Source organism: Haemorhous mexicanus, chromosome Z (assembly GCF_027477595.1).
Source record: "Haemorhous mexicanus isolate bHaeMex1 chromosome Z, bHaeMex1.pri, whole genome shotgun sequence".
Classification (NCBI taxonomy): domain Eukaryota; kingdom Metazoa; phylum Chordata; class Aves; order Passeriformes; family Fringillidae; genus Haemorhous; species Haemorhous mexicanus.
In genome coordinates, this window is record NC_082381.1 from 44,608,601 (window position 1) to 44,627,063 (window position 18,463).

Consider the following 18,463-nt stretch of genomic DNA (forward strand, 5'->3'; position numbering starts at 1 on the left):
CGCTGTGTTTAAGCTGGAGCAAGCTGCCTACCTCTGAATATCTTTTGGTTTCTTTTTTAATATTCTGCCAATACCCATTTTTGTTGTTAGGCTTTAGCTCTAGCTATCTTTAGCTAGCTTCTTTATTTTTCACTTCTGGCAGTGCCATCAAATGGCTTCCTAAATAATTTTTGTTAAGGATTTTAAACAGCTGGGTGAGTTTTGACTTTATACCAGTTTAGCAGGTAACCATGATGTTGTTTTGTGACAGCCACAGTAGTGGGAACTTGAGCAAAGCTGAACAAAGGACTACTGGCCTCTCAAAACTGATATTTGCACTTTAGCAGTGTTTGCAACCTACTGTAACTGTAGAATTATTGCTCTACCAAAAATCTCCCACAAAACTCCTCTAAGACTATCCTATGCACTATGAGATTGTTATCCAAGTTGCAGTTCAGCCATGGTAGTTTAGAAAAATGCAGCTGTGAAGTAAACCTGCAATAATACTAAAGTTGATTCAATGTAGCTAACAGAGATTGACAACTTCTTTTTCTGTTTTAAAGTTAAGACTGGTTTACATATGAACACATGGGGTTTTGGTGTTTGGTTTGGGTTGTTTTTATGTGTGTGTAGTGTCAGGAGCACTCTCAACTTAGATACATAGCTGAGGCATTTCATAAAATGTGGAGAGCTGCCAAACGTGGCTGTGCCAATTACACTTTAATGTATATGAAATCATTGTGATAACTTCTCAGGTTACACAGCAAAAGCCTGTAGCTTTCTTTTCTAGCATAGAATTAAGATATGATACTGAAAAGATTGCTTAGCATTGCTATGTAAATAGGAGGATTCCTCAAAGAGGTTGCTGCTAAGTGGTTGTAAGTAGTAAGTTGATGTGGAGATGTCATGAACTTTCTTTCATTATGATAAATATCGCTTATTTTAGTATGTATTGCCTCCACCAAACTGCATCTTGCCTGCTTTCTTTCTTTTCCAACCCTCAAGGCCAAATAGAGTTTCTGTTAAAGCTTTCATGATAAGTGAGAGCTTTCTAAACATTGCAAGTCTCCTGTTTCAGCATCCTCCACTTTATAAGCACATTGGTAATTTATATTGATCTTTCCGCCTTTTTGGCTGAAAAATCTCCTCAGTACAGTGTATCTCTACCTTCTGTGTTATGACCTATCCCCAACTGTAAGGATTTATCTGTGGTAGTATGAAGTTTAGAGACCAACTACATGTGACCAACTACTGAAACAGATTCCTCAAGACGGCTGCTTGCAAATGCTTGATAGGCACTCTATTCAAAGAGGAATTACTGGGGGAATCTGCTGGGAAGGCTGTTTTTCCTTGCTGTCCAGTTACATTCTTTCATGAGAACATGCTGTTCTCGATCCTTGTGCATTTGTGCTCTTAAGTACTCTTCTGGTTTCTTGTAGATGCCAAGATGGTGGGCAACTTCCTGTGCCTGTTTAAATTGTTTCTTCTTCCACTCCTTGGCCACTGACCATGAAGTTGTAGGGTTTAATTTACTTCTGATAATATCATTGCATCAATGTGTCTTATCTCTTGAAAAAAAATATATTTCAGGAGAGGTTGATTGTGCTGATGATGACAGGGAATCAAGAAAACTACTCTTTTGAATGCAATATGTTGCTGTTCAGACGGCAAAACCACTTGAGCTTGTCTGCAGTCTTGGCATATGGCTTGAGGAACTTGGCATATCACAGACCTTGTAACTAATATGAAAAACCAGTAAGCTGAACAACCTTTTTTTATACTTTATGACCTCTCACTAAGATAGTAAAGAATCTGTTGCTCCAGCTTTTAAAGGGATAGTTGTCTATGACTGTGATGTTCTGAATGTAACATTCACCATGTTTGAAGGAGCTGGAGTGTCTAGCACCATTATTGGATAACAGGGATTTTTTTTGAGAAGTGTTGCTGAGAAGTCACACAGAAACAGGAACTTCTCTTCAAGATTATATTGAAGAGCAAGTGATAGAAAGCTGATAACACAGGAGTACAATAATTAAAGGTAATATAGGGTATGGTTTGTACATGTTCCTTGCTATCGTCCCCCCCATCTTTTAAGTCAACCTGTGAAAGAGACTGAGCAAAAAATTTGCAGGTGCTGGCATTATACATCATGCATGCATTTTGACACTGTTAGATTTTCATTCTTTGGGGCCTTGTCCCAAATTCTGCTTTTTTTCCTGTTTTCTCCTTCCTGAAGAGCTGTTCTATACAGTGTATATTTACAGTAGTTCTCTGAAGAAAAAAGACATTTCCATAGAATTTAGCATGTGCTCAATTTCAGCTTCCAATTCTGCCCCCTCATTTTTGGTGAGGGGTTGTGAGATGCTGTGTGGAAACGAAACAGACTTTGCTGCTGGGAACTGTGAACCTTAGAGAGTGTAAAGAAAACAAGTTTTCTGTTAGTTTGTTAATCTCAAAGTGGGAGGTGTGGAGAGAAATCTGTTTCTATCTTCTCTGAAATAATTAAACACAGATGTTTCAAAGACATTCATTCACTTACTGTGAATTTTGCACAACTGTCTTAATTGTGACATTTTGGGGCTTGTGAACCTGGAGATCATATTCTGTCCTTCTGTTCTTCCTGAACCATTAGAAATCTTTGCTACAATATGTAGACATTCAAGTTGAGCCTTGAATCTCTCCTCTCTCCCCTGCTACACAATTGGACTTGCTGCTCTTGCCTTTGTCGGCTGACTCTTTAGTGTGGTCATTTAGAAAGGTCTTTGCCTAAATTCGGTTTGTTAAGTGCCCCAGCTTCAGAACTTAAGTCTGAGGTTTTTTAATCAATTTAATTTGAAAGTCCTAGTGATTAGTTAGAAAAAAACCCCAAACAACGGCCAGGTTATTTGCCACGTGGCAACCAACGCTAGCAGAAGGCTACAGCAGGAATGAATGGTTGAAAGTGAGGGGAAGAGAGTAGTAGTGTCCTTGTGGCTTTTGTTGTCAACAGCCTGGCAGGTCCTGCCGTACAGGAAAAGGAGAGGGATTAACTCTTTCTTTAACTACTGGTTTAACTACTGGTTTCCTGCCCTGCAAATCATGCTTGTATTGTTTTTCTGTCTGCATTTGCTGTACGTGACTTAGATCATTCCCTCCTGTGAGTTCCTTAGTACTGCTCATTCAGGGCAGAAAACAAAGAGACAGCATGGGAAGGAGAAGGGTTTCGGTGAAGGGGAAAGCTCTCTAAGGTTAAGAGTGGGGAAGTCCAGCCAGTGCTCTGCTCCTGCCTGTGTCGGGCAGAAGCTTCTGAATGGATACAAAGCTGGAGTTGTGTTTCAGTGGACTAGCTGGGGCCACAGAGGGAGGGGATCTTTTCAAAGGGAGCACACAGGAAGTGTTTTTGAAGTGGTGCAGGTAGTGGAGCAAGTATTGCACAAGAAGATGCATTGTAAAACTGATGAAAATGTTCTTTAGCCTTGGGATTCCTAGGGCTCTTTCATGCCATTTAGCTGCAAGTTTCTTTGCAAAAGTGTTTCATGCTGTAAGTGTAGTAGTGCTTTGTGTCCTTTGTAGACCTCTTATTTAAGCTGTCTGTCAAGGTAGCAAAGTTAGGGTATTAAACAAGAAATGTATATTTAACCCATGATTTATGTTTTGGGGACAACAGATCAGGGAAATGAGCATCTGTAATTTATTCAGTGCAGTGTTGCAAAGTATTAAATGAATTACAGCCTTTCTACATTTCAGGATTATGTAAGATATATCTTTGAGTGAACTTGTTTGCTATAGCAGCAATGTATCCATAGTTTCACTTCAGTGTAGGAATAAGTAGAAATAAGTGTGTGATTAACTGCGACAGAATTTATGTGTGGGGTTTTTTGTTTCTTGATTTATTTTTGTGTGCATGTTTGGTTTTGGTTTTATTAATTCCACTGCCCCATTTGTGGCTAGGAAAAAAAGCCCAGCATTACTTGATCCCGCTGGCAGGGTTAATAATTTAATTTCATGGGCAATGTCAAAAGATGGCTGCCTGTTACATGGTAGCTTTTTTTAATGGAATTTGGTCAGCCTCTGAAAAATCTTATTGTGCACAGAATTCCACGAAGTTCTGGCAATTGTTTGTTGAAATATAAATAAAGAAAAGGAGAAGACTTAAACTAGGCAAGGTATGCTAATTTTACAGATTACAAATACATCTGTTACCAGTTCTAGAATCTGTTAAGTCTGAAGTTTCTTAACCTGATGAAAACTTACTGCCAGCTTTCTCTTAATCCTATCTTTTAGCTGCTAAATCTTTCTTACTCATGTGATCTTGTGAAAGCCTGTGTTTCCACACTGGTCAGAAAGTTTGTGCAGATGATATTTCAGTAGAACTTAGTGTTCCTGGATTCATCTTCTGTGCTTTCGGGGAAGAGAGGTATTTCTTTCATCTGTCAAGAGAGACTGTTTCTCATCTGAATTATAGCTGCAAAGGTTGAAACTAAGGGCTTTAAATAGTTGTTCTTCTGTATTTTGCAAGGGGAAGGCTATAATCTATTTTTTACTATTTGTTGTTTTGGTTTTATTTTTTTGTTCTGTTTGCTTTTTGTTAGGTTGATTTGTTTTGGTGGTTTTTTGTTTGTTTTCTTGTTTTGGTGTGTTGTAGTTTTGGGGGGTTTTATTTGTTTTTGTTTTTTTTGTTTATTTAAGTAATGTTAGAAATATGTATAAATGTGGGAAGTTTCTCTAGCTAGCCACTAGCCAAGAAGTAAATTGACTTTTCTTAAAAGTCCCGTGTCCTTAAATAAATGCTACATCTTGCTGCCAGGTACTTATTTTAGTATGGATCCGTTTGGGCACATTTGCCTGATGTTGTTCAGGTTTCTCGTAGCTTAGCCATCTTAATTCAGAATAGAAAGATTTTCACTCTTTCGTTCATTGAGAACTCTTCTACTATTTCTATTGAACACCTACTTTTACAGAAAAGTTTCATTATCCTTCTTTGCTGAGACTTCAGGTGTCCTAGTTCTGTGGGCTGGATTACCATCTGAGCTTCTGTGAGTCAGAATGCTAAAGGTAGAAGATATCCTACTTCTGTGTTTAATATGACATCATTATAAGTGTGTTATTTTGTCTCTTCTGGGCAGTAGAGATGGAAAATTTTGTGCTTTGATTAGCAGAGGAAGCTACTAGTTCCTGGAAATCCTACCCTTTGTGTTTTGGATTTTTTTTTTTTTTTTCCCAAAAAAGGAAAGAAGATACTTCTAGTCTTAAAAGGCACTTTTGAAGCTTTCTAAAATTCGTTGGTGCTTGGTGCAGTGTGAATGTACGTATCCCTTAAATGTGGGTGCATTGATTTAATGTTTGGCAATTTTGCGCTTTATTAGTAGCTTCTGTTTTGAAAAGAGAAAACGTTGACTGATACATACTACTTTTAAATAAAACGTGATGAAATACATGAAGGCTTGGTTTATATTGCTGTTTTAGGCCTTCTTTTATGTATTATATATCTTCATTTTATCTTCATTATAAATGCTATTTAGAATTCTTTTTCATCAGTAGGCTCATCTGGCTTTCAGCTGAAAACAGGAATACATAAATTTTCACCACGGGAGTGGGTAGGTTAGCCTGTGTTTTCATTAATGTTTCTGAAATGGTTAAACCAAAAACCATTCAGACTCAAAACTGGTCATTGTATCCTAATAATTTGTCATACTTCAACATGTCAGTTAGCAGCAAGTTAGTGGCAATGCCAAGACAATGCAGTTTGTGCTGTCATGGCTCTCTCATCTCTTAAATCCTCTAGTAAGTAAGCTTTAGTCAAGGTGTGTCTTCTGCTTTCTGCACTATGTTTCTGCAAAGGAACTGAAAAAGCATCACTTTGAATAAATATTTTGATTGAGGTATTTAATGGCTTTGGCCTATTCAGATATTTGGGTTTAAACACAATATACATAAAATGAGAGGCAAATTAATAAAAAATTAATATTCAAGTTCTTCCCTAGAAGAATCCCCACCCTTAACCAGTAATGTAAAAACCTTGTCATTTGATTGTTGGGCTAATTGAGTAGCTAACATTATAGCTGGATTGCAAAGTAACTTTTGAGATTGTAGTAACGAAAGTCTGACAACCTAAAAATCAGTGGAAACATTCACAAATTCAAATCTTGGAATAAAGCTGCTGCTTGTTAGAGAATGTTTCCCCATTGTTTGTTTCACACAATCGGCTGTTACCTTGGAAAATGTGAAAAAAACAGCATATGCCATGACCATGCAGGCAGAAGATAGCAGTGCTACAAACTGTGAGAAAAATGGGCGAAGAAATTTTAAAGTTATCCAGAAGGACAAGATCTGCTTTTAGGATGGGAATCGACTTCTAATTTGAAAGAACTGTCTCAATACAAGAATTTTGCATCTGAGGAAGAACAATTGTGTGTATCACTTAATTATCTTGCTGTTGTGAGAAGAATTATTCTGGTTTCCTCGAGGCAATGAAGCTGACTAAATGTTGTTTAGTGAGATTCTTGCAGATCTTGTGGGTAATACAGGATTTATGTGTACATTACAGAAGTATCCAACCCACCTTATTGTTTGCCAATGTGCTTGTTGCATCCAGCCTAGTGAAGCTGGTTCCTTTCTTGTCTCCTTTCACAGCCACTTCTCCCTATCATGTCTCTGTGATTTGTTTCTTCTGTACTGGCATGGTGTGGTTCTTGGCTCTGTGTAGCAGCCAGCTGTAAGCGTGCATAGTCAGTTCCAAAAATACAGGGAAATAGTGGACAGATAATTCTAAATTGGTGGTCCCATGGTTAAATCCTTGCTGGGAGTTAAGATCACACAACTGCTCACTCATTCCCCCGATTCCCCTGACAGTGGGAAGAAGAATGGGAAAGAAAAGGTAAACATAAGAAAAATTTAATCATCGAAACAAAATAACACAACAACAACAATAATAATAATAGGCTAGATATAACATAAATATAGAATAGTACCAATAATAAATATAACATAGTACTAAATATGCTAATAACAACAACAACAACAACAATAATAATAATTGTTAATAACAATTATAATGGTAAGGAGAGGGAGAGTGGCAAAACCTGACAGAAACAAGCAGGTTGGTTGGAATCTGTGGACCTATGCTCAGTTTGTCCCCCACCAGTGACTGGGGAGTGCTTTGTTTGGATAAATTGGAAACTGGATGTTACTGCTTGATGTGTTTGCACTTAAGGTAACCAGTCACACAGAGTTTTATCTGCTAAGAACCACTAATAACAATTTCAGGTGTTATTCCAAAAGAATATTTAAGAGGTTTGTTATGTAACTCCATCATTAATAAAAACCAAGCTGTGTATATAATCACTGTGCAAAGAGCAGTGATTATATTTCATTATCCCTTAATGTTGAGAAGGAAAAGGTCATTGACAATTTTTTTGTCTTCGAGGTGGAATTGGTGTGCTTTGTTTTTTTACCTTTTTTCTTATCAAGTTTCATGGGATGCTGGTATTCCCCATTACTTTTTTATCCTGGTTTTCACCTACTGTCTTTGATAACTGAGTGTTTGTCCAGTTCACTGATCTTCATATCAAAAGTATTTTTTATAAAATACATTTTTGCATCCTATCCCTAGCAGCTAACAAATCCTCACTAGTCGTGTATGTAATCAGGAACTGTAACTCAAATTTTCTAAGGTATTGTCTTCCTGAAGCAATTATTTAGTCCCCAGTGACTAAATAATTGCTTCAGGAAGACAATACCATAGAAAATTTGAGTCTTCTTTGCATTGTAACAGTAACCTGTTAATTCTTATTAACAGGTTACTGTTAATAAGCCTTCTTTGCATTGTAACAGTAACCTGTTAATTCTTATTCTATGGTTTTTATAAAAATTGACTCTTTGTGTCCATGTGGATCAGGCATCTGGATTAATATTCAGTAAAATTAAAGAACCCTTTTCTCTCATTGCATGATAGTTGATGGAAGGTATGAAGGCCTACTAGACCTACTGATTAAGTCAAGTGGTTGAGGTTTTTCACTTTAGCCCTTTATTTTCCTCAAAGTCTTGTGTGATAGGACCATAGAATACTTTGTGTTGTAAGGGACCTTTAAATGTTAAGTAGTCCAACCTTCCCCCCCCCCCCCCCGCCCCCCCACTTCCCCCACCTTTGGGCAGGAACATGTTCAACTAGATCAGGTTCTGCAGAGCCTAGCCCAGCCTTGCTGGGGATGGGGCATCTACTACTTCTCTGATCCAGAGTTTCACCACCTTCATCATAGAATAATTCTTCCTTATCTTCTCTGAATCTATGATTTTTCAATTTAAAACACTTCCTGCTTTTCTGGTTGATACAGGGCTTATTTTAAAGTGTGTCCCCATCCTCCCTTTAAGAATTGAAAGGCCACAGTGAGGTCTCAATGAGGCCTTCTCTTCTGCAGGCTGAACAGCCCCAACTCTCCCAGCCTTTCCTCATAGGAAGAAAGCCCTATTCAGGGCCTGCTCAAACATGTCCATGTGTTCCTTGTACAAAGGACCCTAGAGCTGGATGGACATCGTACTAAGAGTCTCATGAGAGAGTAGTAGAAGGGGAAGATCACCTTCTTTAACCTTCTGACCATGCATGTTTCTGACTAATATTCAGCCTCACCCAACTCCTTCTTGGCAGGTCTGCTTTAATCTGTTCATCCCCCAGCCTGTGTTGGTAGGGGCGGTTGCCCCAGCTCAGATGCAGCACTGGCCTTGAGCTTCATGAGATTCATGTGTGACCACAGACATGACATACAGGCTCCATGCAGCGGTTCAAGAAGTGGGGAAAAAGCCCTAATAATTATAACAGCAAACACAAATTTATTTTCAGTGTTGTGGAACTAATGATGAGAGCTGCATTGCAACCACTCAGTAAGTAGGAGAAGGGGAGCAGCTTGTGCAGGAAGGGAGAGTAGTCTTCCAGGAGGAGATACATCACAATGCACAGGAAGAGTACTGTTTTAACAGCTGTTACTGAGTAGCTGTTCAGAGGCACACACGCACAAATTTGCTTGTCTCAATAGCTGGAACTCTATGTCTCAACACATTCTTATCATTTGCAACATTCTTATAATTTTCTCCTTTTTGGAAAGTGAACTCTTACTTTCCCTAGAGGGGTTTAGCTTATTGTAGAACTGGCAATGGTATAAGAGTTTAAATTTTATATAAATTTGAAAAGCTATTTTGTGTAGAGATTTTTGAAGAAAATTTGTAACTTTCATATCTCTGAAGGATATGAAAAGCATATAGTTCTTTATTTTTTAAGATTGTGTAAATGTTTTGCAGTATAAATTTGGCACAATTGAAATATCAAAATTAAATTTATAGTTTTTTAAACTAAAACAAAATATAAAAAAACCTATAAACTAAATGTAAAATTAGATTTAATTTATTATGAAATTTAAATGTATATGCAAGTAAAAGACACATTAATTTAAGTCTTTCTTTTCTTTGGTGTGTAACTATGAGAAACATTATTTTCCTCAATGACAATTTTGCATGTGTGTCAGGCAATTTTGCATATGGGAGGAAGATAGAGTCCAGATAGGTTACCTGAACCTTAATAACAGTTTAGACCATTTTTTCTATGTAAAGTGTTAGAGAAGTATGATGATAAAATTATGCACAAAATAACAGAGAATGTGCATCTTTTTCCTCTGTGTTTTGGAAATAGTCTTGGTCATCCTTTCTTTGACTTGCTCATCTTTCACTGTAGTGGTATCATCTGCATACACTTTTATTTAGTCAAGCAAGTGTTTTGTATATCAAGTTACAAAATAAATCTAAAACACCCTGGTTAGTTTGCACTCTGAAGACCTTAATTATATTGCTGTTGCTTATTTGAAAAAAACATTTAACATTGTCTCCTTCTGGAAAACTGTAACAGTAGTAGTTCTTAAGGGATTTTTTGGTTTGGGTCTTGTGCAGCAAAGTGATTTCAATTTTCATTATTTAAATGTATAATACACAAAATTATAAGAAAGGTTGTCATTGTATGTGCTTGATAATTTTATCTTTTTAGTATCTTAAACTTCTTCAAGCATAAGTATCCATAAAGTCTTTACGGCCCTTTTTGTTGTAGCTGTAAACTATTATATATTGTTTAATATTTTGCTGAGTTGGGGACTCAGAGTTGTCTCTGTATTCCTTCAACCGTCTTGCCACAAATCAGAAACTACTGGTAAATTCAATTTTCTGGCAAAATAGCTATTCAGTGTTGTATCCTGTTATGTCATGTTTTCATGTGTGGGGTTTTTTTTTCTCACTCACCCACTCTAATTTTCACCTAGTGTCCTGACAACCTGTAATGGCTTCTTGATTTCTGGAGAGGCAGCTGTGGGGTTTTTTCAGGTAGTTCATACCATGCTGTAAGAAAATCTGATTCAGAAGTGCAGAAGTCACTTCTGTCTGTCTTATATGCCACTCAGTAATTTATTGATGTGCCTTTGGAACTGTGACCAGTCAATTCATTACTATTGACTGGTCACAGTTGATCAGGAAACATGCTCTGAGAGCTCAGTTTTTGACTCTTCATGGATATAATGGCTTTTTTTTTTCCTACTTGAGTGTTAGTTTTTTTCTCCAGAATAATGGGAAAAAAATCACCTAGGTGCCCGTACTCCAAATTAATGTTAAATGGCATTGCTAGAGTGTCTACATGACTAATTGTACTTTATATGACCTAGAGTGCTTATACCAAAGGTATAATAATATAGTATTCCAAAGGTGTAAGGAGAATCTGGCTATTGTGCACTTGACTTTCTGAGAGCCTTCTCAGAGGAAGACCTCCAAAATTTCCCAATGAAACATGAATTTGTAATATACACTTATAAAGGGAATTTATTGGGAAGTGACTAGCAACTGTTATTCTTTCAAATGCCACTAAAGCATGAATGGTTGTACGTTATGTTCAGAAAAAAAATGATTGATGTATCTAACATTTATGTACTCTGAAACTGCAAGTGCTCTTATAGACTGCCTTATCCCTTGTACGTATGAACAAATTTGCTTTCTACAAATAAGCCTAAGTTTTCTGTAGGAGGAGGATAGTAGTAGAGAGCGCTAGGCAGATATTCTCCAAATAATACCATAAAAACTATTTTTGAAACTCATCCACATAATTTAAAAATAATGTTATTTTAAAGTAAATTGTCAAGTAACTTAAAGCAGTTTAAAAGATTGTCCTAAAGTGGACTGATTCTTCTCACCAAGAGAGCAAGGAAGAAAAGAGCGTTGTGTGGACTGTGGTGCATGTCCCTGTGTTATATATAGCAGCATGAAATATTCAGAAATCCAGTAGTGTATAGAATTAGGGTTTAGCAGCATTGTTTTCTTCTCTTCCATCTGATAGTAGGGATTAATCAAGTTTGGAATACGTATGTCAATCTGCATTTCATCTTCTCATTGTGGGGAACTGATGAGCGTTCTGTGGGATCACTGTTCCTTCTAAAAATTGAGTTTCTTTATTTTGTTGATTGAGAGGATGTACTTGAATATATGCACAAGAATATATGGAAGTACTTGAATGCACTGATGACTTTCAATAAGTAGAAAATGCAGTAGAAAGTTTGCCTTTTAGAGAATGTAATACTGGGTTTTGTAGCAGTTTATTGAGAAAACAAGGATATGAAGCTCTGTTCATTTCTTTGATGGTTATTAAATATAAAGCTTTTTAAACCAAACACATATGCTAAATATGTGTAGTTTGTTCTTTTTGCTATTTGGTAGTATTTTTTTTCAAACCTTTGAAAATTCCTTTACATTGAAGGAAATAAGGATAACTTTTTCCTTTCTCCCATAGATCCAAACATTTAATGTTGAGGCACCATGCCAGACCGTGGAAGATTTAACGAGTGGGGTTGTGATGGCCCAGGTCCTTCAGAAAATGTAAGTAATTGTTTACTTAAAGAATTAAATACAGACATTTTTTATCTGTACATTTTTGTATATTTACATGTGTTTTACCTTGGCTGGTATTCCCTAAGGATGTGGCTTAGATGGTACTTTAAAGTGGAACATGACTAATGATTTTTTCCTCTGTAGTTTACAGATAACTGTCTTAAATGAAAAAAAATGTGTTTTAGAGAAGAGTTCATTCAAGTGTGAACTTACTGGAAAGTGACCTGAGTTAAAACTAGACTTACAGATTCACACTTAAAATTGAAATCAGTGCAAGGTAAGGTAATTGGCCCTTATTGTTGTTTGAAACTATAGTCAGCATGTTAGAAGTAGTTTAATGTAATAAAGCTTCAATGATAAGCTGAATGGAACTGTCAGTTTAGTTGTTTGCAGTTGGAAGTACTCTTCAGTTTGTTTCCACTACCCCTTGTCTGTTCACCAGACACCACTGAGATTATGTGAGGGTATAAAGAAGAAGAAGCCATCTGGTTATTTATACACAGGATTGATAAGATCTTACTGAGCCTTTTCTTCTTGAGGCTAAGCAAACACAGCTCACGCAGTCTCACCTCACTTGACAGAAACTGCAGTCTGTTAATCATCTTAATTGCCCTTTGCTGAACTTACGTGTATGTCCAGGTGTCTCTCTTACTGGGGAGGCCTGGATGCAGCAGTTCAGATATGATTTTGACAGATCTGAGCAGTACCTTCCTTGGCCTTCTGGCAGCGATCTTCCCAACACGGCCCAGGTTTTGGTTTGCCTTCTTTGCTGCAAGGACACAATGCTGGAGTGTGTTCCACTTGGTTTCTGCCTGGTTTCTTGTCTGCAAAGCTGTTTTCCAACCAGTTGACCCCCAGTGTATTCTGATAAATAGGTTTTGTTTGCACTTCACTTTTCGGAAATGTGTAAGGTTCCTCTCAGCTTGTTTTTCCAGCTTGTCGAATTTCTCCTAAATGGCAATGCAACTATCAGGTGTGTCAAACATGCCTTCCATTTTTATATTATATGAAAAATTGCCCTCTGTCCCATCATCTAGGTCCCTAATAAAGACATTTAATAGTATTGACCCCTTGGATATGCTGCTAGTGAATCCAGCTGGATTTCATGCTTCTGAAACCTTTGAGCCTAGCATTTCAGCCATTTTTCAGCCCACTGTGCTATCCAGTAACCCCTGTAATGCTTCATCAGTTCTTCTATGAAGATGTAATCCTGATCAGACAGTCTGTAGCAGGAATCTGTAACACTGTCACTCATGTTGATCTGCTTAGTCATTCTGACTAGTAATCTCTCAGCTGGCTCATATCCGTCCTAAGACAGAGCTCATGCGTTCCCTCTGGTTGGTGGGAGAATGGGCATGTCACTGCCTTCTCAGCTTGTTCTTTCTAAGGAGCCTGTATATGTTCGTGTCAGCAGCCTTAGCATGTGAGCCATCCTACCATGACTTCATGATCCCAGTGGTCTGTGACTTTGTAACTACATATAAAACTCTGTTTCTTCCTATTTGTTCTCCAGGCTGCCTGCATTAGTGCACAAGCACTCCACATGATGCATCCAGTCTTTCTGATTACCAAGAATGAAGCTTTCCCCAGAGTGTTCTTCTTTAGGCCTTTGTATATTTATATACATATGCTTGAGGTGATCCCACTTTACCTAGACCTGTTTTGTTGACTATGAGGTGTCTTTTGTTCATGTCAGTTTATATCATTCCTTGCCTCTAGTTCTTCAACAGAGTTCATTACTTTGTAACTTCATGTTAACATTTTTTTTATAAAACTGTTCTTGGCAGCCATTAGTGAAGATGTGTCTGCCCACCATAGTCTGGTGAATCCCATCTCTTCCAAGCAGTCCTTATTCTCAAAAGGGTTTAGTGGTTATCAAAACTAAAATTTTATTGCCAACACTATATCACAGCTAGTTGTTGACCTGCAGGGTGTGTCTGCTGCTCAAACCTCCTCCTCACTAGCTGGTGCAATAGAGGAGAACACCACTTGAGCCTTGACCATACCTTCCAAAGCTGCATATTTGCATTTGGTACTTTGCAGGTTTCCCTTGCTTTACAGTTCGTGCCCGGGTGGAAAGGCTGAAGGAATAATAATGTGAGGGCTGGACAAGGTTCAGCAGTCTTTCAACAATGCCCAGAATTCAAACTCCGAACAAGCAACAGCCTTTCTTGATGTCAGTCAGAAGACGAAGGCCCTCCATCCGGTTCTAGTGTTTAGCACTTCCCTCTTGTGCTGCTGTGTGGCTCAGGTTTACTGAACCTGATGATTTTTTTGACAGAGCTCCTATAGGGCTGTAACTGCTGTGGGGGCACTGAGTCTGTTCTTTTGTGGCAGATTCTCAGGAGCAGGCACCTTCCTCCTAGTGAGAGAAGGAACCACCAGTTCACAGGAAGAACAAAAAAGGGGGAAAGGGAGATCTCAATGGAGTCAAATATTTCGAAGCAGGACTTTTTTTAGCATGCGGTTCTATGATACTGTTTTCAGCTGATGAACTGAACTTTAAAAATAAATATACAATACAAATATTGCATTTCTGTAGCATGATTTTAAATTATGTAAAGATACCCTAAACAGTTTATAATTTTTTCTATATGTTCTATAATATAATAATTTGAACATGCCAAAATTAGAATTCAACTATCTCACTTTATGGTAGTTGTGCTTCAGATTTAACATTTTGCATACTTATGTAACAAGCAGACATATTCTTATCCTGAAATTTAGCAATGGTATTGCTAAATCTTGACTGCATTCCTGGTCAGATAAACTTTGAAGACCAGCAGCAATCTGATTCTGGGTTGTACAACAGGAATGATAACATGAACAATCTTTGAGAGAAAATATTGCTTTTTTGTTTTTTTTTTTTCTAAACTGAATAAACAGAATAAACAGCTAAGTTGTATAAGGTAAGAGGTGTAGCAGAAGATTAGTCTAATTGATTTTTGAAGTAGAAACCAAGGATTGTAGCCAAACATTTTCTCTTTCCCTGGACATGATAGTGGAATATAGGTCAAATACAGGGATCAGCATTTGTACAGCTGACTAGAAAATTGATCAGGAGCATGTTGACAAAGCCATTTTAAATATTCTTTCTTGAAAACAAAACCAAATTCAACACTAGCAGTGAAATCCTCCTGTTGGTCCTTGGAACAAAAACAACAGGAAGACCACTGGGAGTTAGGGCATGTTCAACAATGTGAAGCAAGTCTAGAGCAGGCTTTTTTGCCTTTTTCTTTTTATATTAGCAACATGGGTTCCCACTCTGCCCCAATAAAGATAGTCATGTAGAATACAATTTTAACAGGAAGACAGCTGCACGCTTAAGGTTATTTGGAAAAGTCATGCAGTGATGTTAAATAGCAAGGAGCAAGCCTGAAAGCATCAGGTCACTGCAGACATCATTTGCAGTGAAAACTTAAATAGTTGTCTTTGACATGCAAATCTCTCCAACAGTTAATCTTCAAAGGAAAAATATGTTGTTTTGACTGCAGACACAACTTAAATGCCATTAGTCTTATTCTATTGAGAAGGATAAACTATTTTTGTAATTTTCCAAGGAAAAATGAAAACTGGGTGTTTCTTAGTATAGGTGCTTCCTGTTAAAGGTTCTTTTTAAGTGTGTATTCTTTGAGCCGAATAACAGTGGGAGGTTGATTAGGTAAAGGTAGGGAGGGGAAAGTTCTGGCAACTTCGTGTGAATCAAGATTTTACTATAGTAAATTAATTAATGTTTAAAAAGATTAAAGAGCAAATTAGGTAATTGCAGTATAGAAGAGCACTGATGAAAATTTAAAGGTGTTGGATTGGACCAGTGATCTGGATATATTTTCAGATAGGGGTGTGAGGATAGCAGTTCTTCCAAAAAACTTTAAAGTTTAATAGTGAATTCTATTATTTCAGGTTTTTTTTTCTTACATCTGCCTTCTTAGGAAAAGTCCACTGGTACTTACGAGGGTAGAAGATAGTAGGTCATGATGAGGAGTAGTTTTTGAGAGATCTCTAGCTCAGGGAATTAGTTCTAGACATACATAAAATTTGCACAAAACAGAACTGTAGAATTTAGTCAGAAAAAGACAAAAGAGAAGAGGAAGAACATTGCTTGCTCATCAGCTGATAAAAAAACAGCTACGCCTTGTACCAAGTGGAAGAGCCTGGCAGTTTCTTCTGCAGCTCTTAATTTTTCATACATCATCCTCAGTATTTTTTGCACTCACAGTAGCAGCCCATTTGTACATAAGTGCCAGACATGGCAACAAATGCAGCAGAATTTTCTTTCACAAAACTGCTGGAATAAGCTGTGAGAAGAAAAGGTTACAGAGGAAATTACTGACATTCAGAAGCTTTTTGCTATTGATGTAGTGTGTGATAGCAAATACCAGAAATATGTTCTACGTAACCAAGCATGAAAATTTTGCTTGCAGTCTCAGCTGTTGAAAGACAGGTGTTGTTAAATTCCCAAAAGACATTTTCTTTCTTTATAGCATTAAAACTTTATCTTTGAATTTCAGCTTAAAATACCATTGAATGTAATTCTCTATTGCTAACTGTATTATCTTGGAGGAAGAAACTCAGCCTGTGTTTTAGCTTAACTTTTGTGTGTTATTCTGTAAGATTCATTGTTTCTATTCAGATGTGGTGATCCCTCTGAGTAGCATTGATATGAAATACAGTAAGGAAAAGTGCCTGTACACTTTCAGTGTTGATGATTGTTTTAAATAATGTTGTACTGCAGGAGTAAATAGTGGAAGCAAAAGAAAATGTTTAATTTTTTTTTGAGTAGACCGTTGGCCTAAAATTGTGTAGCTTGTACTGGTATGAGTACCATAGCTTGCTTCTGAATCACATCCTCTTTTTGTGTAGCTTGCACTGATGTTACTTATGTTTTTGCTGTCCACTGATATCCCTATAATAGCAAGATTTCCTGTTTTAAAATTTTCCTTTCATCCCACTCTGGAGACTGTTTAATACCAGGTGTCCTTCTTGTTTTGATTCTTTCTTCCTCTGTCATACTGGCCTTGGTAAATGTAAGAAACTGAATATATTTTCTTCTGTCATCTGTGCATTTCGCCCCTCTCAATGAATTATTCTTTTGTTACATTATACATTGCAGCATGCTGTATGTATTTTGACACATGTAAAACACAAAAGCCATGCTTTTGTGTATCACTGGGGGAGGGAAATTTTTTGTAAACACGTTTTTTGAAGCAGCTTACTGTACCACTGTTAAAATGAGTAATAATCATGAGTTATACTACATGCTCTGTGGGTTGGTTTTCTTCAGAAGAGTATTTCTGTCTCTTGGCATCTGTGATGGAGAGAGATGATTGCTTAAATAAAGGAAAATTTGCATACAAAATAAGATGGAGATGGTATAAATGAGCACTGCTGAAAACATCACATGAAGTGATAGAGCGTTAGCAACAGCACAAGTATCTTCTGCTTTGAAGAAAAGTCCCAGTTATCTGCAGCACTATTGAGATAGTAGGTAGCAATCAACTGATATACAAATACCTTTCTAAACCTGAAAGTTAGCCAGTGCTGGAGATTGTGTAAGTGTGGATCTAGGCTCAGGAACTTACTGAAATCAAAATACTTATTGCCATGAGATGACTTATACATGAACTGAAGACATTCCAGTTAATTTTCTGATGGTATAGCTGCTCACTTCTCAGCCACGCATTATCATATTTTTTAGGTGGTGTTCTTTCAAACACTGTAAGAAGAATGCTGTTGCTTCTAAATGAAATGGCCTAAGGTGGCCTGAATTTGATTGAATCTTGATCCCCAAAATTATAGTGACAAGATACTTGTTTGCAGCAAGGGCTGTGAATGATCTAACATCTGGAAGCCCTTTTTAAAAGTAGGTTTAGAAGTTATTGTGGAAAAGTTTTTACTTCAGGTTTGATTTCCAATAGTTTATTATATATAGAGAGCTTTACAGTTGGTACTAGTAATGAACTTCAATGAGACTTTTGTAGAGAAAGAAAATTATAATGGTGATGAGATTGAGGAAAGGATGATCATTCTAGATTTGATTGGTGTTGATACCCAATCTTTTGCTTTTCTGCTTATTGTGTTCCTGGCAAAGTATTTTTGCAGTGGGCTATTAATTATTGTGTAACCTGTATGAAGGTTCTCTAAAAAGAATTGTTGGTGCTACTTTGACCATTGTTACATGATATTGATTTCAACTGGATTGCTTATCAGCTGCTGGACCCTTGGATGCTTCCATGAGGTTTGTATACGTACAAATGAAAAAACAAATGGATCTGTGGAAGAGGACTACCACACTGAGTTTAGATTTATTTCTCAGGGACCTTCCTTAAGTTTGTCTGATGACGTATATCAGGGTTTAGGTAGCCTATGACTTTCATCAAAACTGTAAAAGACAGTTGCTGGTCCATGTGTTCCTTTTTATACAGTGGTAGCTGAGAAAAGCTGCTTAGTTTCTGCTGAATTTCAGGCTTTCAGAGTGAAGTAAGATGGACGTAACTCTGAAGTCTTGTTAGTGTTCCTCAACTGATTCCCTTATTGGTGCTGTTATTGTTGATAACTGGATGTGCAATATCAGCTACCCAGTCAGTCCAAATACAATTTT

General features: G+C 37.2%; 1 protein-coding gene across 4 annotated transcripts in view; it reads left to right on the forward strand.

The window, feature by feature from the left end:
• Positions 1–18,463, forward strand: part of HOOK3 (hook microtubule tethering protein 3) — an 86,236-nt gene that overhangs the window by 2,335 nt on the left and 65,438 nt on the right. For 3 of the 4 annotated variants that reach the window (XM_059837108.1, XM_059837110.1, XM_059837109.1), the window contains exon 2: positions 11,765–11,850. In XM_059837108.1, the coding sequence (XP_059693091.1) occupies positions 11,765–11,850 (86 nt within the window). Of the gene's footprint in view, positions 1–11,764; positions 11,851–18,463 lie in introns of those variants that run through there. The other variant, XM_059837111.1, reaches the window with a different exon arrangement.